Below are 26,558 nucleotides of genomic sequence, written 5' to 3'. Positions count from 1 at the left end.
CCAAATGCATTATCATACATTTCCCAACGCTGTATTCCATCTGCAACCTTTTTGCCCATTCTTCCAATTTGTCTCTTCTGCAATTGCATTGCTTCCTCAGCACTACCTACCCCTCTACCTATCTTCGTATCATCCTCAAACTTTGCCACAAAGCCATCAATTCCATTTTCCAAATCATTGACAAACAATGTAAAAAAGTACGGGTCCCAATGCTGATCCCTGAGAAACACCACTAGACACTGGTAGCCAACCAGAAAAGTCCCTTTTATTTTCACTCACTGCCTCCTGCCTGTCAGCCATTCCTCTATCCATACCAGTACCTTTTCTGTAACACCATAGGATTTATCTTTTTAAGTAGTCTCATGTGTGGCACCTTATCAGAAGCCTTCTGAAAATCCAAGTAAATGACATCCACTGCCTCTCCTTTGTCCACCCTACTTGTTATTTCCTCAAAGAACTCTAACAGACTTGTCAGGCAAGATTTCTCTTGGCAGAAACCACGCTGACTTTGACTTATTTTATCATTAGTCTCCAAGTACCTCAAAACCTCATCCTTAATAATAGACTCTAACTCTTTCCCAACCACTGAGGTTAGGCTAACTGGCCTATAATTTCCTTTCTTTTGCTTTCCTCCCTTCTTAAAAAGTGGAATGACATTTGCAATTTTCCAGTGCAAGGGTCAAGTGATCCTTGAAAGATCATGACAAATGCACCCATTATCTCTTCAACCTCTCTCAGGAGTGTCGGATGTAGTCCAGCTGGTCCAGATGACTTATCAACCTTAAGACCTTTGAGTTTGCCTAGCACTTTTTCCTTTGCAATAAAATGGCACTCACTCCTGCTCCCTGACATTCATGGACCTCTGGCATACTGCTAGTGTCTTCCACTGTGAAGACTGATACAAAGTATTTATTAAGCTCATCTGCCATTTCTTTGTTCTCCTATTACTACCTCATCAGCACCATTTTCCAGTGGTCCAATATCAACTCTCACCTCCCTTTTACTCTTTATATAACTGAAAAAAGCTTTTAGTATCCTGCTTTATATTATCACCTAGTTTGTCCTCATATTTCATCTTATCCTGTCTCATAGCTTTTTCAGTTGTCTTTTGTTGGATTTTAAAAGCTTCCCAATCATCCAACTTCCCACTCACTTTTGCTACCTTATATGCCCTTTCCTTGGCTTTTACGTAATCCATAATTTCCCTTGTCAGCCACAGTTCCATTGCGATACGGATACATGTGACTTATAGTCCTCCCTCTCAAATTTCAGGGTGAATTCAGTCATATTATGATCACTGTCTCCTAAGGGCTCCTTTACGCTAAGCTGTCTAATAAGATCTGGGTTATTACACAACACCCAATCTAAGATAGCCTTTCCCTGAGTAGGCTCAAGCACAACAAGATGCTCTAAAAAGACATCTTTTAGGCATTCAACAAATTCCCTCTCTTAACGATCCGACGCCAATCTGATTTACCCAATCCCTTTGCCTGTTGAAGTCTCCATTACAATTGTGTGATTACCCTTATTACATGCTTTTTCCAGCTCCCTTTGCAATCTCAACCCCACATCTTGGCTACTATTTGGAGACTTATATATTATTCCTATAATGTTGTTTTTACCTTTGCAGTTTCTTAACTCAACCCGCAAAAAGTCAACATTCTCTGACCCGATGTCACCTCTTTCTAAAGTTCCATCTCCTACCAACAGAACCACACCATCGCCTATGCCTTCCTACCTGTGCTTTTGATACAAGTTATATCCTTTGATGTTAAGTTTCCCAACTATGGCCTTCTTTCAGCCACGACTCAGTGATGCCTGCAGCATCATACCAGTCAGTCTGTAATTGCACCGTGGGTTTGTCCGCCTTTTTCTGAATGGTACGCACATTTCAATACAGCACCTTCAGTCCTGCATTCTTCGCCTCTGTTGTACAATTTAACGCTTTGCTCCGTCTGCATTTGTACCCAATCATTGGCTTGTCCTTACATTCATGTTACACCCATCATCGACTTGTAAACCTGCTGGTTTATCCTGAGCTCTATCATACTGGTTCTCATCCCTTTGCTATATTAGTTCAAACCATTCCCAACAGCTCTAGTAAACCTGCCCGCAAGAATATTCGTCCTCCTTGGATTCAAGTGCAACCCATCCCTTTTGTACAGGTCCCACCTGCCCGTGAAGAGATCCCAATTATCCAGAAATCTGAATCCCTGCCCCCTGCTCCAATTTTTCAGTCTGGCATTTATCTGCCACCTCATTCTATTCCTATCCTCACTGTCACATGGCACAGACAGCAATCCCAAGATTACTACCCTCGAGGCCCTGCTTCTCAGCTTCCTTCCTAACTCCCTGTATTTTTTTTTTCAGGACCTCCTCCCTTTTTCTACCTATGTAGTTGGTACCAATAGGTACAATGACTTCTGGCTGCTCACTCTCCCTTTTCAGGATATTGTGGATGCGTTCAGAAACATCGTGGACCCTGGCACTTGGGAGACAAACTACCATCCATGTTTCCTTTTGGCGTACACAGAATCGCCTGTCTGACCCCCTGACTGTAGAGTCCCCTACTACTGCTGCCATCCCCTTCAGTTTCCTACCCTTCTGAGCCACAGGGCCAGTCTCAGTGCCAGAGACACGGCCACTGTTGCTTCCCCCAAGTAGGCTCTCCCCGACTCTGCCCCCCCCCACCAATCAGCAGTACTCAAAATGGAGTGCTTATTGTTGAGGGGGGCAGCCACAGGGTGCTCTCCTTCTTATGCTATCTTAAAAGTTTCTTCCCCCAGACAGTTAATCTGATCAACCATTCTAGTTAGCACTCTATCTATTATCCCCATCACTACAACACTGTAAATACTTTAAACCACTTTGATCATGCTGTTTACATTTTAAATAAATGCTGTTATTTATGTATTTGTGCACATTTTAGTCCATATCTGTACTTTAACCTCTAACTTTATTTTTTATATAATTCTTTATAATGTTGAATGTTGTTGTTTTGTTGCATGTCACACCCTGACCAACACACCACAGCAAATTCCGAATACACGTAAATAAACATGCAGTGGCCACTTCATTAGTTACCCCTTGTATCTAATAAAGTGGCTACTGAGTGTATGTTCATGGCCTTCTGCTGCTGTAGTCCGTCCACTTCAAGTTGTGTATTTAGAGATGCTCTTTTGCACACCACAATTGTAACATGTGGTTATTTGAGATGCTGTCACTTTCCAGTCAGCTTGAACCAGTCTGGCCATTCTCCTCTGTCCTCCTTCATTAACAAAGGTGTTTTCACCCACAGAACTGCTGCTCATTGGGTGTTTTTGCACCATTCTCTGCTGCCATATGATTGGACGATCAGATATTTGTATTAATGGGCATTGAACAAGGGTACCCAATCACTAAATGTATATAGCAAATTTACATATAGTGGCGTGCAAAAGTTTGGGCATCCCTGGTCAAAATTTCTGTTACTGTGAATAGCTAAGTGAGTAAAAGATGGCCTGATTTCCAAAAGGCATAAAGTTAAAGATGACACATTTCCTTAATATTTTAAGCAAGATTACTTTTTTATTTCTATCTTTTACAGTTTCAAAATAACAAAAAAGGAAAAGGGCCCGAAGCAAAAGTTTGGGCACCCTGCATGGTCAGTACTTAGTAACACCCCCTTTGGCAAGTATTACAGCTTGTAAACGCTTTCTGTAGCCAGCTAAGAGTCTTTCATTTCTTGTTTGGAGAATTTTTGCCCATTCTTCCTTGCAAAAGACTTCTAGTTCTGTGACATTCTTGGGCTGTCTTACATGCACTGCTCTTTTGAGGTTTATCCACAAATTTTCGATGATGTTTAGGTGGGGGGACTGTGAGGGCCATGGCAAAACCTTCAGCTTGTGCTTCTTGAGGTAGACCATTGTGGATTTTGAGGTGTGTTTAGGATTATTATCCTGCTGTAGAAGCCATCCTCTTTTCATCTTCAGTTTTTTTGCAGACGGTGTGATGTTTGCTTCCAGAATTTGCTGGTATTTAATTGAATTCACTCTTCCCTCTATCAGTGAAATGTTTCCCGTGCCACTGGCTGCAACACAAGCCCAAAGCATGATCGATCCACTCCCTTGCTTAACAGTTGGAGAGGTGTTCTTTTCATGAAATTTTACACCCTTTTTTCTCCAAACATACCTTTGCTCATTGCGGCCAAAAGGATCTACTTTAACTTCATCGGTCCAGAGGACTTGTTTCCAAATGCATCAGGCTTGTTTAGATGTTCCTTTGCAAACCTCTGACACTGAATTTTGTGGTGAGGATGCAGGAAAGGTTTTCTTCTGATGACTCTTCCATGAAGGTCATATTTGTGCAGGTGTCACTGCTCAGTAGAACAGTGCACCACCACCCTAGAGTCTGCTAATTCTTCCTGAAGGTCTTTTGCAGTCAGACAGGGGTTTTGATTTGCCTTTCTAGCAATCCCACGAGCAGTTCTCTCGGAAACTTTTCTTGGTCTTCCAGACCTCAACTTGACCTCTACCGTTCCTGTTAACTGCCATTTCTTAATTACATTAGGAACTGAGGAAACGGCTACCTGAAAACACTTGGCTATTTTCTTATAGCCTTCTCCTGCTTTGTGGGCATCATCTATTTTAATTTTCAGAGTGCTAGGCAGCTGCTTAGAGGAGCTCATGGCTGCTGATTGTTGGGACAAGGTTTGAGGAGTCAGGGTATTTATAAAGCTTTGAAATTTGCATCACCTGGCCTTTCCTAACAATGACTGTGAACAAGCCATAGCCCTAACAAGCTAATTAAGGTCTGAGACCTTGGTAAAAGTTATCTGAGAGCTCAAATCTCTTGGGATGCCCAAACTTTTGCATGGTGCTCCTTTCCTTTTTTCCGCTCTAAAATTGTACAAAACAAAAATAATATACTAATCTTGCTTAAAATGTTTAAAAGAATGTTTAATCTTTAACTTTATAACTTTTGGAGATCAGTTCTATTCACTTAGCTATTCACAGTAACAGAAATTTTGATCGGGTTGCCCAAACTTTTGCATGCCACTATAATCCTTCATAATCTATATCCTTCCATTCCCTGTACATTCATGTGTCTAACAGTCCCTGAAAACACCACTGTCATACCTGCTTCCACCATTAACCCAGCAACCCATTCCAGGCACCTTTTGCTCTCTGTGCAAAGAAAATGTGCACCACACATCTCCTTTAAACATTCCCCCTCTACACCAATACACCATGGTAACAGACCCTTCTGGCTCAGTGAGACCATGCCCCCCCAATCACACCCATGTTCCCAGTTAACCTACTAACCCATTGCTGCAATATCTTTTCATCTTCACCTGAAAGGTTTTAGAAACATAGAAAACCTACAGCACAATACAGGCCCTTCGGCCCACAATGTTGTGCCTAACATGTCCCTATCTTAGAAATTACCTGGGGTTACCCATAGCCCTCTATTTTTCTAAGCTTCATGTCCCTCTCCAGGAATCCCTTAAAAGACCCTATAGTATCCGCCTCCACCACCTTTGCCGGCAGCCCATTCCACACACTCACCACTCTCTGCGTAAAAAACTTACCCCTGACATCTCCTCTGTACCTACTTCCAAGCACCTTAAAACTGTGCCCTCTCATACTAGCCATTTCAGCCTTGGGAAAAAGCCACTGACTATCCACATGATCAATGCCTCTCATCATCTTGTACACCTCTATCAGGTCACCTCTCATCTTCCATTGCTCCAAGGAGAAAAGGCCAAGTTCACTCAACCTATTCTCAGAAGGTATGCCCCCCAATCCAGGCAACATTCTTGTAAATTTCTGCTGCACCCTTTCTATGGTTTCCACATCTTTCCTGTAGCGAAGTGACCAGACCTGAGCATAGTACTCCAAGTGGGGTCTGACCAGGGTCCTACAAAGCTGCAACATTACCTCTCGGCTCTTAAACTCAATCCCACGATTGATGAAGGCCAATGCACCGTATGCTTTCTTAACCACAGAGTCAACCTGCGCAGCAACTTTGAGTGTCCTATGGACTCAGATCCTTAAAATCCCTCTGATCCTTTTGTTAGGGTTCAGGGTTTTTTTTTATAAAGGAAGTATTCTGTAATTTACCATAGAAAAGCTTTATCGAGTAAGAAAATACAGACCAACACAGGGCAAAGGAGAAGGTGCAGGAAGGAGGACTTCTGATGTTTGCATTAGTGGCCTCTCTTCCTGGGAAGCTGAACTTGTACGAACAGGATGGTTTGCACCTGAACTGGGGGTGGACCAATATCCTTGCGAGAAGGTTTGTTTGTGCTGCTCTGAGTCGGGGAGTGGGGTGAGGCTGAACTAGAGTTGCAAGGAGATGGGAACCAGAGTGCCAGGGCAGCTCGTGAAATGGTTGTGAGAAAAGTCAATGTTAAGCCTACATAAAAAGACAGAACTTTAGCAAGCCCTTTGACAAGGTCCACAAGGTTCAGTCACTTGTCATTCAGGATAAAGTAGAAAACTTGTGTCCAGAGAGAAGCCAGAGATTGGTAGTAGATGGTTGGCTCTCTGAATTGAGGTCTGTGACTGCTGGTGTGTTGCAGAGATTGGTTCTGGCTCTGTTGTTGTTTATTTCACCTATATTAATGATTTGGATGGTAATGTGGTAAACTGGATCAGCAAATCCCGAATGACACCAAGATTGGAGGAGTAGTGGACAGTGAGGAAGGCTATTAAAACCTGCAGGAGTTGGGGTGTTATGTTGAAGTTGTATAAGACAGTGAGGCCAAATTCAGAGTACTGTGTGTAGTTCTGGTCACCTGCCTACAGGAATTACATCAGCAAGATTGAAAGAGTGCAGAGAAATTTTACAAGGATGTTTCCGGGTCAGGGGGAACCTGAGTTATAAGGAAAGATTGAATAGGTTATGACTTTAATTCTTGTAATATAGAACATTGAAAGGAGATTTGGGAATGGTATACAAAACTGTGAGGGTTATAGATGACATAGATGTAGTCAGGCTCATTCCACTGAGGTGGGGTGAGCCAAGAACTAGAGGGCATAGTTTTAGGGTGAAAGCTGAAATATTTAGGGGAAACTTGATGAGGAATTTCTTTGCTCAGAGAGTTGTGAGGGTGTAGAATGAGCTGCCAGCAGAAGTGGTGGATGTGGGTTTGATTGTAGCTTCTAAAACAAGTTTGGATAAGTGCAGGGATGGGAGGCGCATGGACGGCTATGGTCCAGGTGCACATTGATGGGCAGAGTAACACCCTCTTTACATCCAACCTCTACACCCCTCTGGGGCAGGAAGTTCAGAGACTTAGTACCATCTGCGAGGAATTCTGGTACAGTTTTAAATGGCCATCCCCCTAATCTTTTAGCTGTGTTCCCTCATTCAAGAATCCTGTACCTACCTTCTCTCATACCACACTTGCAGCATGACTAGCAGCTTAAAAAAATTCCTCTTATTTTTATATGCTTAACTCAGAAGAAGTGGTCTGTCAATGCAGCTGATCTCCCCACTGACTTCAGCTTCAGCTGGCATGATCTTTTTATACTTTTAGTGGATTTTGTAGGTGGTTATTTTTGCCTCAGGCATTTGCTTTACTCTTGGCCATTCTCGACCACCTCAGAACTTTTCTCCCCACTGATTTTTAAAAATTGAAATCATATATGGTTCCATTATTCACCCTAAACCAATTAGAAGTTCAAGAACACAGAACTGGTATTGTAAGCCTAGAGCTCGTTCTTCCGTAGGGTAAGATGAGAGGGTCTAATTCTGTAAACTTACCCTTTTCCCTCCTGTTCCTTTGTTTCTGTTTCGCTAAAAATCCACCAGTAAAAAAAGTTAATTAACTAAAGTGACAGTACTAAATCCCACCTAGCTCTGTGTAGACACAGAAGATTAAAATTACATATACTGTAAGAGCAGAATTAGGCCATTTGGCCCATCAAGTCTGCTTCAACATTCGATTATGGCTGATCTATTTTCCCTCTCAATCCCATCCCTGTAACCTTTGACAACCTTATTAATCAAGAACTGTTCAACCTCTGTTTTAAATATACCCAATGACCTGGCCTCCACAGCCGCCTGTGGCAATGAATTTAATTGAAGTAATTGAAGCAAAATGCTGGGGGAAATCAGCAGGCCAGGAAGCATCTATGGAAAAGAGTAAACAGTCGACGTTTCAGGCCAAGACCCTTCATCAGGACTGGAAAAAAGAGATTAGAAATCAGAGTAAGAAGGTAGGGGAGAGAGAGGAAGAAATACAAGGTAGTACACGATAGGTGAAACCAGGAGAAGGGGAGGGGTGAAGTAAATAGCTGGGAAGTCAATTAGTGAAAGAGATAGACTAGAGAAGGTGGGTTAGACAAGAGGAAGTAAGGCCATGGAAGAAAGGGAAGGCAGAGAAGCAGCAGAGGGAGATGATGGGCAGGTAAGGGGATAAGGTGAGGGAAGGGTATGGGAATGTGAAGGAGGGAGGGGGGCATTACCGGAAGTTCGAGAAATTGATGTTCATGCCATCAGGTGTGAGTCTAACCAGGTGAAGTATAAGGTGTCATAGAAAAACAGTCCCTTCTTGACCTCTATTTTACCTTCGATGATTTTTCTGCAATCTTTATACTCATCCGAGTATTCATGAATAACTTTGACAATCCTAAGCGACATCCGTATTTTTGCTGAGCATTGACTCCGTATGTAGAGGTAGCAGACTTCCTTTGATCTCTCATCTCATTCAAGTTATTGTTAGTTTCATATTCCTGTCGGTCACCCTGTAATTACAGATTTAGTTAAAGGACCTGTTTATGTCTGAATTTATGATGTCTAACCTGCTAAAAGACAATTTAGAAGATAGTACCATATCTGTCAGCCTCTTTTTTGGCATGTTATAATAGTAATTAATATCTTAAGATGGTGTGCTGTGCATGTATTAAGCAAAAGGTTTTTGCAGCAATTGCAAATTAGCAATGTGATTTTATGATTTACCTTGCATGACAGTGCTCTATATTTGAAAGGCATCCAACACCTGAGGCCATAAATGGGAGATAATTAGCCATTAGAATTCAGGAATTTGGAACTCGGTATCATATAGAATCATTAAGATAAATAGCACAATCATAGTTACAGAGAAGTGCATCAGTGAGAAAGATTCAGAAGGAATTGGAATTGGTTTTATTATTGTCACATGTACTAAGATGCAGTGAAAAGCCTTGCCTATTATTCAGACAGTGATGCAGAATTAAGTAAAACCATAATGGAATGCAGAATAAGGTGTTACAGCTCTAGAGGAAGTGCAGAGCAGGCGGACAATAAGGTGCAAGATCATAATGAGGTTGTACTCACTCTAACGCTCTCCCTTTTACCCTATTTGTTCCCCTCTCCTAACCCTCTGCCACCTTCCCTAATGCTCTCCCCTTGCCCTCTCCCCTCCCCCAACCTCCTCTACACACCCTGACTCTCTTCCTCTCTCTGTCCCCCTAACTGTATCCCTCTCCACCCCCTCATGTCCCGATTTGTGCTGGATGGGGAGGGGAGGGAGGGGCGTCTGTGGAACACCAGCCCCAGGCTCAACCTGCTGGGCCGATGCCACCAATTTGTTGTGATATGCACATAGAACGACGTTAGGCACATTGCAAACTGAGTTGTATCACGACAGAATAATACAAAATCTCAGACAAGGGACAGAGTTAGAAGGAAGGGGGTCTGATGCTGTTTAATCTTAGCTAGTACTAGCCTGGATTTCAAAGTATTCTCTACTGTTTATTCACATTGGTAATGAATGTAGGAAAACCTAGTTTTAAAAGGACTTTGGAAATTAACATTTCATACCCATTTACTTGCTGGTATTTGACAGTGTTGCTTTGAGGGTTCAGCTATGAGGTTTCCAATTATGGTCCTTCCTTTAATGACTGAAGCCTGTGAAATTGGTCTTGACCATTCTAAAAGGTCAATTGACTGATTAATGCCTTGTAGTACCCTTAGTTTAATTGCTGGAAATTAAAGCATGAAATAATGGCTCTGAGATGTTAACCATGAAGGATGTGGTTTCAGGGTGCTTGGAGGCACATGATAAAATAGGACGTAGTTGGCATGGATTCCTCAAAGGGAAATCTTGCCTGACAAATCTGTTGAATACTTTGAGGAAATAACAAGCAGGATAGAGAACGGAGAATCAGTGGATGTTGTGTACTTGGATTTTCAGAAGGCCTTTGACAAGGTGCCACACATGAGCCATGGTATTACAGGAGAGATTCTAGCATGGATAAAGCAGTGGTTGATTGGCAGGAGGTAAAGTGTGGGAATAAAGGGGGCATTTTCTGGTTGGCTGCCAGTGACTAGTGTTCCGCAGGGTTCTGTATCGGGACCAATTCTTTTTACGTTATATCTCAGTGACTTGAATGACAGAATTGAATGTTTTGTTGCAAAGTTTATGGATGATATGAAGATAGGCGGAAGGGCATGTAGTTTTGAGGAAGTAAAGAGGATACAGAAGGACTTAAAAGAGATTAGGAGAATGAGCAAAGAAGTGGCAGATGGAATACAGTGTCAGGAAGCATGTGGTCATGCTTTTTGGTAGAAGAAATTAATGGCTAGACTATTTTCTAAATAGAGGGAAAATTCTTAAATCTGAGGTGGAAGGGAACTTGGGAGTCCTTCCCTAAAGGTTAATGTTCAGGTTGTGTCGGTGGTGAGGAAGGCAAATGCAATGTTGGCATTCATTTCAAGAGAACTAGAATATGAAAGCAAGGATGTAATATTGAGGCTTTATAAAGCACTGGTGAACCCTCAAGTTTTGTGAGCAGTTTTGGGCCCCTTATCTAAGAAAGGATGTACTGACATTGCAGAGGGTTCAAAGGAGGTTCACAAAAATGATTCCATGATTGAAAGACTTGTCATATGAAGAGCATTTGATGGTTCTGGGCATCTACTCGCTGGATTTCAGAAGAATGAGGGGTGACCTTGTTGAATCCTATTGAATTTTGAAAGGCCTCAATAGAGTGGATGTGGAGAGGGTGTTTTCTTTGGTGGGATGGTGTAAGATAAGAGGACACTTAGCCTTAGCAGAGAGGGGCATCCTTTTAGATCAGAGATGAAGAGGAATTTCTTTAGCTGGAGAATGGTGAATCTGTGGAATTCATTGTCACAGAGGGTTGAGGAGGCCAAGTCTTTAGATATTTAAGGCAGAGGTTGATAGATTCTTGATTAGTCAGGGCATGAAGGAATATGGGGAGAAGACAGGAGACTGGGGCTGAGAGGGAAAATGGATCAGCCTTGATGAAATGGCGGAGCAGATTCGATGGGCCACATGGCCTAATTCTGCTCCTGTATCTAATGGTCTTAATGATCTGAATTTCCATATTTCTTAAAGACAAGGAGAAAGGTCATTCAGCCCATTGAGTCTCTGCCAGCCACAGAACAATACTGTCTCCCAACTAATTTTTGTGATGGTCTATTCTCCCCACTGTTCCATCAGATTCAGAATCACAATCAGAATCAAGTTTATTATCAGTGTCATGCAGTATGTAATACAACATGTTGTTTTGTAGCAGCAGTACAGTGTAAACTATACATTAGTACAAGAAATGTAAGTAGTGCAAAAAGAGAATAGTGCAAAATAGTGAATAATGTTCATTGGTTCATGGACCATTCAGAAATCTGACGGTGAAGAGTTGAGCATGTGTCTTCAGGTTCCTGTACCTCCTTTCTGATGGTAGTAATGACAAGAGGACAAGTCCTCGATAGGGAGGGCCCTTAATGCTGGATGTCACCTTCCTGAGGCACTGACTTCTGAAGATGTCCTCAGTGATGGGGAGGCTAGAGTCCGTGATGGAGCCGGTTGTGTTTACAACCCTCTGCATCTTTACTCGATCCTGTGCATTGGCAATGATCCCACTTGTCAGAATGCTCTCCACAGTGCACCTGTAGACATTCATGGGAGTCTTTGGTGACACCCCAAATCTCCTCAAGCTCCTAATGAAGTATAGTCACTGGCTTGCCGCCTTCATGATTGCGTCAATATGTTGAGCCTAGGTTTACTCCTCTGAGATGCTGATGCCCAGGATTTTGAAGTTTTCTCATCACAAGATGCCCAGTCTCTGGCCTACTCTTGTAGCGTTAGAATCCATGTGACTGGTCCAGTTTTGAGTTCCTAGTCAGTTGTAATCCCACCTACCTTTAACTTGTTCTGTAACCCTGCTCTTCAGGTACAGGCCCAAATACTGTTTGAAGGAGAAGTGTTCTGCCTCCATTCTGCAGCTGAAACATTCTTCAATTTGTCTCGAATCCTACCGTTAATTCATTTAGTCTAACCCTGGTCTTAGTAACTCTGATAAGGGACGGTATGTAGTCTCAACCCGAGACATCGACTATTTCCACAGACGCTGCCTGAGTCCTCCAGTGACTTGTATTTCATTTCCTTAATGAGGCTGATTTGTGACTTAGCTCCATCTGCATGCTTTTTCTTTCCATTCTTAGTACTTTTGATTAACAAAATTATATCTGTCATTGCTCTGTTAAGCATTCAGTTTGTCCTTTTTGACCTTTTCATGGCCAATTAAAATGCAAACTCTTTGCCAGGCTATTAATTAATACGTTTCTCTATACTTGTACACTTTATCTACCTGGATTCTCATCAGCTTAATGTGAATACGACTGCCATTGAAGTTCTTTATTATATTTTATGTTCTGAGGCAATAAGGGGACCATTTGACCCAATGAGTCAGAGTCAAACAGCATGGAAAAGGCCCTTCAGCCCAACTCGTCCATGCCAGCTGTGTTGTCCAGTGAACTAGTCCCATCTGCCTACATTTAGCCCTATCCATGTAGTTATCTAGATGGCTTTTAAACATTGTTAAAGTGTCTCCCTCAACTACTGTTTCTGGCAGCTCTTCCCAAATATGTGCCACCCTTTCCATGAAGAAGCTGCCCCTGATGCCCCTTTTAAAACTCCTGTCTCTGATTTTAAACCTGTGCCCTCTTGTTTGTAGTACCCCTCCCTGGGAAAAAAAGAATATGTATTGTGTTCCCATGTTTGCCTTCCCAAAGTACATCACCTCACAGATGTTGGGATTAAATTCCATTTGTCACTGTCATGTCAAACCTTCCGTTTGATTGATCTTCCATTTTTCTTGCTCTCCACAACACATATTTTCTTATCACCTGCATACAACCTATGCCAGCTCTATAAACATGATCAAAATCAATCTTAAATCCAAAGCTGCAAAAGTGCACCATCTGTGCAAAGTCAGATCACGTGCAGTGAAACATTGAAACATGCAGTATAATGTATTATTTGCACCGAGGATGTGTTGGAGACAGCCTGCTGTGGCGGTCTCGGGGAGAACGTACAAACTCATTACAGACTGCAGTGGGACTGAAACCCCGATCTTACAGCTGCTGCTGTAAAGTGTTACATTAACTGCCATGCTATTTTCCCTCAGTTAGTTCCCAGTAGTCTGTTCTCTGGCACATGCCCATTAACTGCACCTTGTTATGCATTAACATATTGATGCAACAATTTGAGGTTGCCCCAATTATCCTGCACTAGGGTTAATTTCTACTTGGCCTGAATCCGCACGCTTGAGTTCCAAGATTTGATTGGAGTGGGATAGGGATCAACGTGGCAGACAGCGGCAATCTCAGGGAGGCAGGTTCTCCTCAGGTTTCCCTACCCCAGGACGCTGCTGGTACGTCGGTCCATGTTATGCTGAGTGCTGACAGCTGAGGCATTACAATGGGAATCAGGTTTATATTCACTGAGAACAAAACTGGCTTTGCAGCAGCTGTACAATGCAAGATGTGATGGTGAGGGTCTTTAATAATGGATCTGCCTTCTTGTGGTCCCACCTCCTCAATGGTGGGGAGGACTGGGGCTGGGTGAGACTACAACTCTCTGCAGCCTCCTGCAGTCCAATGCATTGGAGCCTGTGTAGCAGGCAGTGATGCAACCAGTCAGAATGGTCTCCTCTGTATATCTGTAGAAACTTACTAGGGCCTTTGATGACACAACAATTCTCCTCAAACTCCTGATGAAATATAGCTGCTGGTGTGCCTTCTTTGTGATTGCATTTTTTCTTTCCCTTTGTGATTCTCCATTCTTCGTGATTTGTGTTGGGTCCAGGATAGATCTCCTGAGATGTTGACGGTCAGGAACTTGAAGCTGCACATCTTTTCCACGACTGACTGCCCCCCCCCACCATGAGGATTAGAGTGTGTTCCCTTGACCTCCCCTTCCTGAAGTCCACAATTAATTCCTTGGTCATGATGGTGTTGCGTAGATGTTGTTGTTGTAACACCACCTGATGTATCTCACTCCTGTGCACTGTCACGTCACTGTTTGGAGGTTAGGTGGATTGTGGAATGTGGGCCAGGCAATTTGAGGGGGGGGGTTTGCATTTGTAGGTCTTACAAGTGGAAGGTTCAATCCTTGAGGCTGCTGCCTCATTGCACTGACCAGCCCATCTTCCCCCACCCACCCCAGCAGTGGCACACCAGGCAGCTTTGGTTTACCCACAGGAACTCAATGCCAGGCTCCTCTGTATGAAAGCTTGGGGATTGGGGTAATCCGAGACAGGCCACAGTGTTACTGATCCCCACGGGGCCGCTGTGGAAGAGGTTGGTGGAATGGGAGGGAAGGGTTTGAGCTGGCTGAGGACAGTCAGGTTGCGAGGGTAAGTTGTAGAGGTTTGGAGTTGGGGAAGGAAAGTAAGGGGTGACTTGAGTGGAAAAATGGTGAGCACAGTTGGTGGGGAGCAGGAAGCTGAGCATGGGGTGGGGGCAGCAGTCAGACTGAGGAGGGCTAAGGGTAAGAAAAGGAATGAGGGACCTTAAAAGGCAGTAGACTTAGGAAATGGCATCTGTGCACATTTTTCATTCCGTGTTCCCACAGACTAAATTAAACAAAGCTATAATTACCTCTTGTGAAAGAGATTCTGCAGATGCTGGAAATCCAGAGTAACGCACACAATATGCTAGAGGAACTCAGCAGGTCAGGCAGTGTCTATGGAAAGAGATAAACAATTGATGCTTCGGCACGATACCCTTCATCAGTTCTGGAAAGAAAGGGGAACAAGTCAGAAATAGAAGGTGGGGGAAGGGGAAGGAGTACAAGCTAAAAGGTGATAGGTGAGACCATAAGACCATAAGATATAGGAGCTGAATTAGGCCATTTGGCCTATCGAGTCTGCTCCGCCATTTCATCATGGCTGATCCATTTTCCCTCTCTGTCCCAATCTCTAGCCTTCTCCCCATATCCCTTCATGAATCCATCAACTTCTGCCTTAAAAATACCCAATGACTTGGCCTCCACAGCCACCTGTGGCAATGAATTCCACAGATTCACCACTCTCTGGCTAAAGAACTTCATCCTCATCTCGTTTTAGATGGACATCCCTCTATTTTGAGACTGTAACTTCCCACTAATTCCCAGTTCTCAAGTCAAGTCGCTTTTTATTGTCATTTCGACCATAAACTGCTGGTACAGTACACAGTAAAAACGAAACAACTTTTCTCCAGGACCACGGTGCTACATGAAACAGCACAAAACTACACTAGACTAAGTGAGACAACACAAGGCTACACTAGAGTATGTAAGACAACACAAAAACTACGCTAGACTACAGACCTACACAGGACTACATAAAGTGCACAAAACAGTGCAGGGCAGTACGATAAATAATAAACAAGACAATAGGCACAGTAGAGGGCAAATTACAATATAATAATAAATGATGTAGATGTCAGTCTAGACTCTAGGTATTAGGGGGTCTGGTGGATTGGGGGAAGAAACTGTTGCACAGTTTGCTTGTGAGAGCCCGAATGCTTCGGTACCTTTTTGTCAGATGGCAGGAGGGCGAAGAGTTTATATGAGGGATGCGTGGGGTCCTTCACAATGCTGTTGGCTTTACGGGTGCAGCGTATGGTGTAAACGTCTGTAATGGCGGGAAGAGAGACCCCGATGATCTTCTCAGCTGACCTCACTAACGTCCCACTAATCTTTGCTCTATTATGTGCCCTCTCTTTGGCTTTTATGTTGGCTTTGACTTCTCTTGTCAGCCTGGGTTGTGTCATCCTGTCCTTAAAATACTTCTTCTTTGGGATTTATCTACTGTGCACCTACCAAATTGCTCCCAAAAATTCCAGCTATTGCTGCTAGTGTTCCTTTCCGATCAGTTTTGGTTATCTCCTCTCTTATGTCTCTGTAATTCCCTTTACTCCACTATAACACTGATACATCTGACTTTAGCTTCTCCTTTTCAAATTGCAGGGTGAATTCAATCATATCCTGATCACTACTCCTCAGGTTTCCTTTGCCTTAAGCTCCCTAATCAATTCTGTTTCATTACACAACATCCAATCCAGAAGAGCTGATCCCTGAGTGGGCTCAACCACAAGCTGCTCTAAGAGTCATGTCGTAGGCATTCTACAAAAATTCTTCCTTTTGGAGTTGAGCTCCAACCTGATTTTCCCAATAACCTGCGTATTGAAATTCCCCCGTGGCTCTCGTAACATTATCCTTTTGACATGCATTTTCTATCTCCCATTATTATTTGTAGATTAGATCTTTACTACTGTTTGGAGATCTGTATGTAACTCCAATAAGGGTCTTTTTACCCTTGCAGTTTCTTAGCTGTACCCACAATGATTCTACATCTTCTAATTCTGTGTCACCTTTTCTAATGATTTGATTTCATTTTTTACCAACAGAGCCACTCCATTCCCTCTGCCTACCTGTCTGTCCTTTCAATACAATGTGCATACTTGGATGTTAAGCTCCCGTCTATAATCTTCTTTCAGCCACGATTTGGTGGTGCCCACAATGTCGTACATGCCAATGTGTAACTGTGCTACAAGTGCATTTACGTTATTCCATCTACTGCATGCATTCAAATAAAACACCTTCAGTCCTGTATTCATCACCCTTTTCAATTTTGGCCCCCTTTTACATGACAGCTCATCCTGTTTGCTGCAATTTTGCCCCATCATCAGCCTCTCCATGCTAGCAGTCTCACTACACTCTGCTTGTGAATGAACCACCCCATCCTCAGTCCTGTCACTCCGGTTTTCATCACCCTACCAAATTAGTTTAAAACCTCACAAACAACTCTAGTAAACCTGCCCACAAGGACATTGGTCCCCTCAGGTTCGGGTGTAACCCATTCCTTTTGTACCAGTTGTACCTTCCCCAGAAGAGATCCCAATGATCCAGATATCTGAAACCCTGCCCCCTGCACCAGTTCCTCAGCCATGCATTCACCTGCCAAATCATCCTGTTCTTACCCTCCTAGGACCAAGATTGCTACCCTGGAAGTCCTGCTTTCAGCTTTCTACCTAGCTTCTCTAAAATATCCCTTCAGGACCTCCTCATCTTTCCTACCTGTGGCATTGGTGCCAATATGTACCAAGACTTCTTGCTGCTCATCCTCCCCCTTTATCACGCCATGGACCCGATCTGAGACAACCCTGACCTTCACAGGGGTACACTGCACTGGCTGCCCATTTCCCGCCCTCCTCCTGACAGTCACCCGGCTTCCTGCCTCCTGCAGCCCAAGAGTGACTACCTCCCTGAAGCTCCTATCTATCACTTCCTCAGTCTCCCGTAAGAGCCAAAGGTCATGAGATGGTTTGATGTCATTTCCTGTACACAAGTGTAAGAAGAACAAAATAATTGTTACTCCAGATTTGATATTAAACAATCTTGAATCTTGAATTATTATACATTTCAGCTGATTTTATCACTCAAACTATTATCAATTACAAAATAAAACACAAAAGATAAAGAAGACAATAATAATAAAAAAACATGATAAATATAAATACTTAAGATAGCTTATATACATATTGCTAGTATGTCCATACAGTGATGCTAGGCTGTATGTAAGGTAATAATAAAGTGGTGGAGTTAGTGGGTGGAAGTGTTGAACAGCCTTACTGCTTGGGGAAGGAACTGTCTTTGAGTCTGGTGGTCCTGGTGTGGATGCTGTGTAGTTCTTTCCCTGATGGGAGTGGGACAGGCAGTCCATGAGCAGGGTGGGTGCCTGATACTTCCGTGTAACTCAGGGTATTGAAGTCAGTCTAACATTGGATGGGTCTTAGGAAGTGAACCTTGCTTTGGAGGCCTGCTGTCACCGTGTCACATAATCTTGGAGTAATACAGTACAGATGCAGTGTATCTGTGCTTGTTAGCAGTGTACTCCAATCCTGGGGAAAAGACAGTGACTGTGCACCTTATCCATACCTTTCTTTATCTTATAAACTTCTATCTGGTCAGCCGTCATCCTAAGGTCCAAGGGATAAAGATCCAACTTGGCCAACCTCTCCCTATAACTCAGGCCCTCCAGTCCAGGCAGTGTCCTTGTAAATTTGCACCCTCTCTGGCTTGTCAGTTTCTTTCCAACAAGACCAAAACTGGACCCAGTACCCCACGTGTAGTTTCACCAATACCCCTACTGCTAAACTTGATGCCCTTTACTGTTAAAGGTGAATCTGTGGAATTCATTGCCACAGACATCTGTGGAGGTAATTTTATTGGGTATATTTAAAGCAGAGGTCAAAGGTTATGGGGAGATGGCAGGAGAATGGGATTGAGAGGGATCAACCATGATGGGACGGCAGAGCAGACTGGAAGGGCCAAATGGCATAATTCTTTTCCTATGCCATCTTAAGGCCAGTATGCCGTATACTGTTTTCAGCACCCCATGTAAAGGGTCTGTGTATGACTTCTTTAGAGAATGAAATATCGGAACTGGATTTAGTGGCACACTTGGTATTTAACCTGTAGCTTGAACACCTGGAGCAATGTTAAGGAAAATATGATTCAAACGCCTCCACAAATGATCTGGCGAAACAATGCTGCAACTGATAAACACAAGAGATTCTGCAGATGCTGGAAATCCAGAGCAACACACAGAACGTTCTGGAGGAACTCAGCAGGTCAGGCAGCATCTATGAAGGGGAATAAACAGTTGACTTTTCGAGCCAAAGCTCTTCATTAGGACTGCTTTTTCCTCTCCGTAGATGCTGCCTGACCTGCTGAGTTCCTCCAACATTTTGTGTGTGTTGCTATGTTGCAAATTACCGCTATCAGAGTGTTGGGAGGACTCTCTGGCCCTCTGTTTCTTGAAATGCCTCTAAAATGGGCTATCAAAGCCAAATTTAATGGCAATTAAGGTGGGTATTAAATACGCAAACACGAGGAAATCTGCAGATGCTGGAATGTCAAGCAACACACATAAAATTGCTGGTGAACGCAGCAGGCCAGGCAGCGTCTCTAGGAAGAGGTACAGTTGATGTTTCGGGCAGAGACCCTTCGTCAGGACTAACTGAAAGAAGAGCTAGTAAGAGATTTGAAAGTGGGAGGGGGCGGTGGAGATCCAAAATGATAGGAGAAGACAGGAGGGGGAGGGTGGATCCAAGAGCTGGACAGTTGATTGGCAAAAGGGATATGAGAGGATCATGGGACAGGAGGCCTAGGGAGAAAGAAAGGGGGGGGAGGAAAGCCCAGAGAATGGGCAAGGGGTATAGTGAGAGGGACAGAGGGAGAAAAAAGAGAGAGAGAAAAAGAGAGTGTGTGCAAATAAATAAATAAATAAATAACGGATGGAGTACGAGGCGGAGGTGGGGCATTAGCGGAAGTTTGAGAAGTCGATGTTCATGCCATCAGGTTGGAGGCTACCCAGACGGAATATAAGGTGTTGTTCCTCCAACCTGAGTGTGGCTTCATCTTTACAGTAGAGGAGGCCGTGGATAGACATGTCAGAATGGGAACGGGACGTGGAATTAAAATGTGTGGCCACTGGGAGATCCTGCTTTCTCTGGCGGACAGAGCGTAGATGTTCTGCGAAACAATCTCCCAGTCTGCGTCGGGTCTCCCAATGTATAGAAGGCCACATCGGGAGCACCAGACGCAGTATATCACCCCAGCCGACTCACAGGAGAAGTGTCGCCTCACCTGGAAGGTCTGTCTGGGGGCCTGAATGGTGGTAAGGGAGGAAGTGTAAGGGCATGTATAGCACTTGTTCTGCTTACAAGGGTAAGTGCCGGGAGGGAGATCAGTGGGAAGGGATGGGGGGGGACGAATGGACAAGGGAGTCGTGTAGGGAGCAATCCCTGCGGAAAGCAGAGGGGGAGGGAGGGAAAGATGTGCTTAGTGGTGGGATCCCATTGGAGGTGGCGGAAGTTACGGAGAATTATATGTTGGACTCGGAGGCTGCTGGGATGGTAGGTGAGGATCAGGGGAACCCTATTCCTAGTGGGGTGGCGGGAGGTTGGAGTGAAAGCCGATGTGCGTGAAATGGGGGAGGTGTGTTTGAGAGCAGAGTTGATGGTGGAGGAAGGGAAGCCCCTTTCTTTAAAGAAGGAGGACGTCTTCGTCCTGGAATGAAAAGCCTCATCCTGACAGCAGATGCGGCGGAGACGGAGGAATTGCGAGAAGGGGGTGGCATTTTTGCAAGAGACAGGGTGAGAAGAGGAATAGTCCAGATAGCTGTGAGAGTCAGTAGGCTTATAGTAGACATCAGTAGATAATCTGTCTCCAGAGATAGAGACAGAAAGATCTAGAAAGGGGAGGGAGGTGTCGGAAATGGACCAGGTAAACTTGAGGGCAGGGTGAAAGTTGGAGGGAAAGTTAATGAAGTCAACGAGCTCAGCATGCGTGCAGGAAGCAGTGCCAATGCAGTCGTCGACGTAGTGAAGGAAAAGTGGGGTACAGATACCAGAATAGGTTTGGAACATGGATTGTTCCACAAAGCCAACAAAAAGGCAGGCATAGCTAGGACCCATACAGGTGCCCATAGCTACACTTTTAGTTTGGAGGAAGTGGGAGGAGCCAAAGGAGAAATTATTAAGAGTAAGGACTAATTCCGCTAGACAGAGCAGAGTGGTGCTAGAGGGGAACTGGTTAGGTCTGGAATCCAAAAAGAAGCGGAGAGCTTTGAGACCTTCCTGATGGGGGATGGAAGTATATAGGGATTGGACATCAATGGTGAAAATAAAGCGGTGGGGGCCAGGGAACTTAAAATCATCGAAAAGTTTCAGAGCGTGAGAAGTGTCACGAACATAGGTCGGAAGGGATTGAACAGGGGGGATAAAACAATGTCGAGGTATGCAGAAATGAGTTCAGTGGGGCAGGAGCAAGCTGAGACAGTGGGTCTACCTGGACAGGCAGGTTTGTGGATCTTGGGTAGGACGTAGAAGCGGGAAGTGCGGGGTGTGGGAACTATAAGGTTGGTAGCAGTGGATGGGAGATCCCCTGAGCGGATAAAGTCGGTGATGGTGTGGGAGACAATGGCCTGGTGCTCTTTAGTGGGGTCATGATCGAGGGGTAAATAAGAGGAGGTATCAGCGAGTTGTCACTGTGCCTTGGCAAGGTAGAGGTCAGTGCACCAGACTACAACATCATCCCCTTATTGGCGGGTTTTATAGTAAGGTTAGGATTAGTGCGGAGAGAGTGGAGAGCAGAGCGTTTGGAAGGAGTGATGTTGGAATGGGAACAATGTGCAGTGAGGTCAAGATGGTTGATGTCCCGTCAGCAGTTAACAATAAGGAGATCCAGAGCAGGACGAAGACCAGAGCGGGGTGTCCATGAAGAGGAGGAGGGTTGAAGACGGGAGAAGGGGTCATCGGTGGGGTTGGGAGAGGGTATTAAATACAGTGAATATTCAAAAGTGCGTGTTGTCTTTTATCTAAGCACAAGAGATTCTGCTGATGCTTGAAATCCAGAGTAAGACAGACAAATGTTGGAGGAGGAGGAGGCAGGAGCGTGGGTTGCGAGGGTTAATAAATCAGTCATGATGGAATGGCAGAGCAGAGTTGCTGAGCTCCCCAGCATTTAGTGTGTCTTACTTGTGATTTATCTAATACGGGTCAATTGTTGGTGCTTATTTGATTTGTAGTACTCTAGATTGAATGTCTTAATTATTAAAATGCTGCAGTGTGAGAGGAATAACTGCATGACTTTTAACTTTATTTTTTTTCTCTTTGCTAGGAAAGACCAGAATCTTCTGTCCCCAGTAAATTGTTGGTACTTACTCTTGAACCAGGTCAGGAGAGAAAGCAAAGACCACGCAACCTTGAGTGACATCTATCTAAACAATGTCATCATGCGTTTTATGCAGATTAGTGAGGACTCCACAAGACTCTTCAAAAAGGTAAATTAGGTTCACCTGCCACATTTTGAATGACTGTGAGTTTTCATATATTAGTAATTTTGTTTTTGATTTTGCAATAGACCAAATTTGCAAATCAAAAACCAAAGGCAAGATGTAATGGTTTCCTAAAGCTGGGAACAATCTGATATTGGCGTTGGTTTCTTGTTGTCACATGTGCAGCGAAAAGCTTTTGTTTCGCTTGCTGTCCAGACAGACCATGACGTACAGTATGTAATTACATCAGGGTGGTAAAAGGAAAACGTGAGAAAGTCTGCCGATGCTGGAAATCCAAAGCAACCCTCAGAATGCTGGAGGAGCCCAGCAGGTCAGGCAGCATCTATGGAGATGAATGAACAGTTGACATTTTGGGCCGAGACCCTTCTTCAGGACTGGAAAGAAAGGGAGAGGATGCCAGAATAAAAAGGTGGGTGGGAGAGGAAGGAGGATAGCTAGAAACAGATGGGTGTAGCCAGGTGGGTGGGAAAAATATAGTACTGTAGAGAAGGAATCTGATAGGAGAGGAGAGTGGACCATAGGAGAAGGGAAAGGAGGAGGGTCTTAGGGGAATGTGATAGGCAGAAGAGGTAACCCTGCTGAACATCACATCACAGCGCTAGGCAGTATTGCACCCATATTGTACTGTCTCAGTACTTTTATATTTATGTGCTGTAGCACTTTTTATTCACAGTTATTTTGTAAATAACATTATTCTTTGCATTTCTAGTCAGATGCTAACTGCATTTCATTGGCTTTGTATCTGTACTCGGCACAATGACAATAAAGTTGAATCTAATCTAATCTAATCTAACAGGCCAGAATGGGGAATAGAAGAAGAGGGGAGAGGGAGGGAAAAGTTTTTTTTACCAGAAGAAGAAATCACCTGAGGCTACCCAGATGAAATATAAAGTGTTGCTCCTCCACCCTGAGGGTGGCCTCATCTTGGCACAAGACGAGCCATGGACCAACATGTCAAAGCAAGAATGGGAATCGGAATTAAAATGTTTGGCCACGGGGAATTTCCGCTCTTTTTCTTGCATTCCGTATGTTTGCTTGAGCCATGACTTTCACTGATGCCTAGTCAAATTTGTGCTTCTCTCGATCTTCAAGGGTATTTCCAATGAAACCAGCCTAGGTAGGGCACCTTGCTCAGCATGGAGGAGTTGGACTGAAGGGCACATTTCTGTTTTGTTTGACTCTACGACTTCTATGCACGCAAGTACAAGTTCTGCAGGCATTCGTTCCAACCCGAAGGCAGACTGGTTTGCAGTCTCCTGTTCTTCAACCCAGGCTACCTGCTGGGGATCCAGGATTACAGAAATAGCCCTGTGGCATATTAAAAATGCAATGCGCTCATGAAAAACCAATGAGCACTGAGCTTTTTAGAGAAAGCTTTTCTCTCTAAAAGTGAATGAGTGCAGAAACTGTGGTTTAAAATAAATCAGCCTTTGATCCCAGGTGGTGTGATTGTAACGTGTGCCTAGTTCAGATTTAGAAAGATAATGACAATAACTCCAGAGTGTTTTGAGCAGGCAAACAGAGGCAGGCACTTACTGCTTCACTCAACACCAGGTAACCACAGTCTAAGCTGTTTCTCGGATGCCTGTCTCCCTCACAAAATTCCCTAGAGTCACCTGGACATTTGGCACAACTGTCTCTGCATCATAGGAATATTATGTCACATTCAGTCCACCAAGCCTATACTAGCACAATCCTCTCAGTCCCATTTCCCTGTACTTTCACCATAATTCTGCAAATTATACCTTCATTTGCCTCTATACAATATGCTTTTGACGACATTGGTTCTGATCTAAAACTAGTTAATAACAATGTGAACCGTCTCATCTTCATGCAGCACTCTTCTCCGGCAGATTTGATGTCTTGGTCAATGGGAGCTATTGAAATGATAAATGAAAATCAAAAAAAACTGCACATGTTGGAAGCCTAAAACAAAAACTAGGGGTACTGGAATATCCAGCAGGTCAGACAGCATCTGTGGATGGAGAAGCAGCCAGTGCTTCAGGTGTAAGATCCTGGACTGTTGACTGTTGAAGGGTATCAGACCCGAAATGTTGACTGTTTTTCTCTCTCCGGTGATGCCGCCTGCTGTGGTAAGCGGTTCCAGTATTTTCTGTTTTATTGCTGGGCTTTGATTGTGTTTATTCTGTTCAAAAGAATCACTGCCTTAGTCAGTATATTGTAGATTCTAATCACCCAAACTTAAAAAGGGATATTTTTCCTCATTTCATTTACACAAACTTTATTGAGTCCTCATAACTTTATACGCCTCAGTCTGTTCCATAGAATTTAAATCCTAACTATACCTATTTAATCTTTCATCATAGCTGCAGTGCTCCAGTTCTGACAATACTGTTCCCTCTAAGCTGTGCGGGTGTGTGGCCATGCAGTAACTGAAATGCTCCCGTGCTCTTTTTCCTTGGAATGCACAACTGGGAAAAAGACAGACGAGACAAAGTTTATGAAACATGAAAGATTTGTGTTGTACTGAATTTCAACATACCCTTCAATTAATAAATAAAATCAAAAGAATGTGATTTTTCAATTTTCATTCTAAATATTCATAGTATGCATATTACCAAAAAAAAAACACGTTTAAAGTGCCTCACAGTTGTCAGGCCGTGTGAAAACTGCTCAGAGCAATGGTTGGTCTGTGCAGCTGTAAACAAAAATTAGAGGGAACGTTACCTGGCAACATCCTCAAAAATCACTCTGCATCTTCTCCACAGCAAGCTTATCCTTTTTCTAATGTGTTGTCCAGAACCGTACTTGAAGTTAAGTACAGTTGTTTGCGGTTCTAGCATAATCTCTCCGATCTTATATTCTGTGCCTTGGATAATAGAGGCAAACACCTTGAATGTTTTTTAACCACTTCATTCCCCCACCTTTAAATGTAAATTATTAATACAAGCGACAAACAAACAATGGACTGGGTGCTGGACAAACGGTGGATGGTGCAAGAGGAATGGGTTAGGATGATCTTGAAGTAGGTTAAAAAGCCTTGCCCTTATGAGTCTTGATGAATGGTCTCGGTCTAAAACGTCGACTGTACAGTTTTTCATAGATGTTGCCTGGACTGCTGACTTCCTCCAGCGTTTTGTGTGTGTTACTTGGATTTCTAGCTTCTACAGATTTCCTCTTGTTTGCTCTGCTATGTTAAAAGGCTGTGCTCTAATGTTCTGTGATGTCCTATCCAAGTCCTGTAGCAGCTCAGTGGTAATAGCTCTCCACTCAAAGAAACGTCTGTCAATCCTTTGCTTGCCACTGAACTAGTTTTTTGAATACGATTTGCATTTCTTCTTTTAATGCCTGCTACATGTAACCTTGTCAAAAGATTTGCTAAAATCCATGCAGGCTACATCAGACACGCTACCCTCATTGACCTTACTTGTTGCCTCCACAAAAAAATCCAATTAACTTAGCCACAATCTTCCCTTGACAGATCATGTTGACTATACCTAATTGGTATTTCTTCATAAATGAAGGTTTTTCTGCCCTTCAGAGTTGCTTCCAATAATCTGCTCACTGCCAGGATTAAACTAACTGGCTTGTATGCTTCTCTGGTATACCCCTTCCTCCCTTCCAACTAACAGTATATTTGCTGTCCTCTATTCTTCCAGTGCTGTAGCTAAAGCAGAGAGTAATTTAAAAAGGTAGTTAGTTCCCTCCTCTCCAAACTTCTGATGTCTGATTGGCCGCTGAATGAAGTTCTATGTAGTATTTAGTATATGTCACCATATACAAAATTGAGATTCATTTTCTTGCAAAAGAAGATTAATTCTGCAAATATAAAAATAGATAATACCAAGAACATGAGTTGTAGAGTTCTTGAAAGCTAGTCTGTAGGTTGTGGAATCATCTCAGAGTTGTGGTGACTGTAGTTATTCAGGAGCCTGATACTTTGTAGAATAATAACTGTTCTTGAACCAGGTGGCGTGGGACCTAAGGCTCCTGTACCTCCTTCCCAATGGAAGTAACAAGAAGAGATGGATGGTGGGGTCCTTGATAATGGATGCGCCTTTCTTGTGGCAGCGCACCTTGTGAATGTGCTCAACAGTGAGGAGGGCTTTGCCTGTGATGGACTGAGCTGTATCCATGACTTTCTGTAGCCTTTTCCATTCCTGGTGTTTCCATCCCACACCGTGACTCAACCAGCTAGGATGCTCTCCACTGTGTACTTAAAGAACAGTTAGAGAAACTCATTGATCACAGGTGCTTCGATGCCTAGATCTCCACGCCTCCCTTCTCTTGTTACTGAGGAACTGGAAGGCAACGGTAACTCAGACTTATGCAGTCCTACATCATGATGCGTGCCACAGGACAGAATCCAACAAAACATTATACAGAGCCACATGAGGAGTTGTCGGACTGGGTGATGAGAAATGGATTTTTAAAAAATGATGAGAGGTGACTTGATAGAAGTGTACAAGATGATAA

The 26,558-nt window shown here is 43.6% G+C and overlaps 1 protein-coding gene across 9 annotated transcripts in view; it reads left to right on the top strand.

Moving 5' to 3' along the window:
• Nucleotides 1-26,558, top strand: part of LOC140202821 (SLIT-ROBO Rho GTPase-activating protein 1-like) — a 304,990-nt gene that overhangs the window by 167,006 nt on the left and 111,426 nt on the right. For all 9 annotated transcript variants that reach the window (XR_011887194.1, XM_072268234.1, XM_072268230.1 and 6 more), the window contains exon 3: nt 21,944-22,106. Coding sequence is in view for 8 of the 9 variants with exons in the window: in XM_072268234.1 (XP_072124335.1) it covers nt 21,944-22,106 (163 nt within the window). In the remaining variant the exon portion in view is untranslated. The remainder of the gene's footprint in view (nt 1-21,943; nt 22,107-26,558) is intronic.

The sequence above is a fragment of the Mobula birostris genome, chromosome 9 (assembly GCF_030028105.1).
Source record: "Mobula birostris isolate sMobBir1 chromosome 9, sMobBir1.hap1, whole genome shotgun sequence".
NCBI lineage: Eukaryota > Metazoa > Chordata > Chondrichthyes > Myliobatiformes > Myliobatidae > Mobula > Mobula birostris.
The sequence above is the reverse complement of the archived record's forward strand: the minus strand, read 5'-3'. Positions and strand labels throughout refer to the sequence as shown.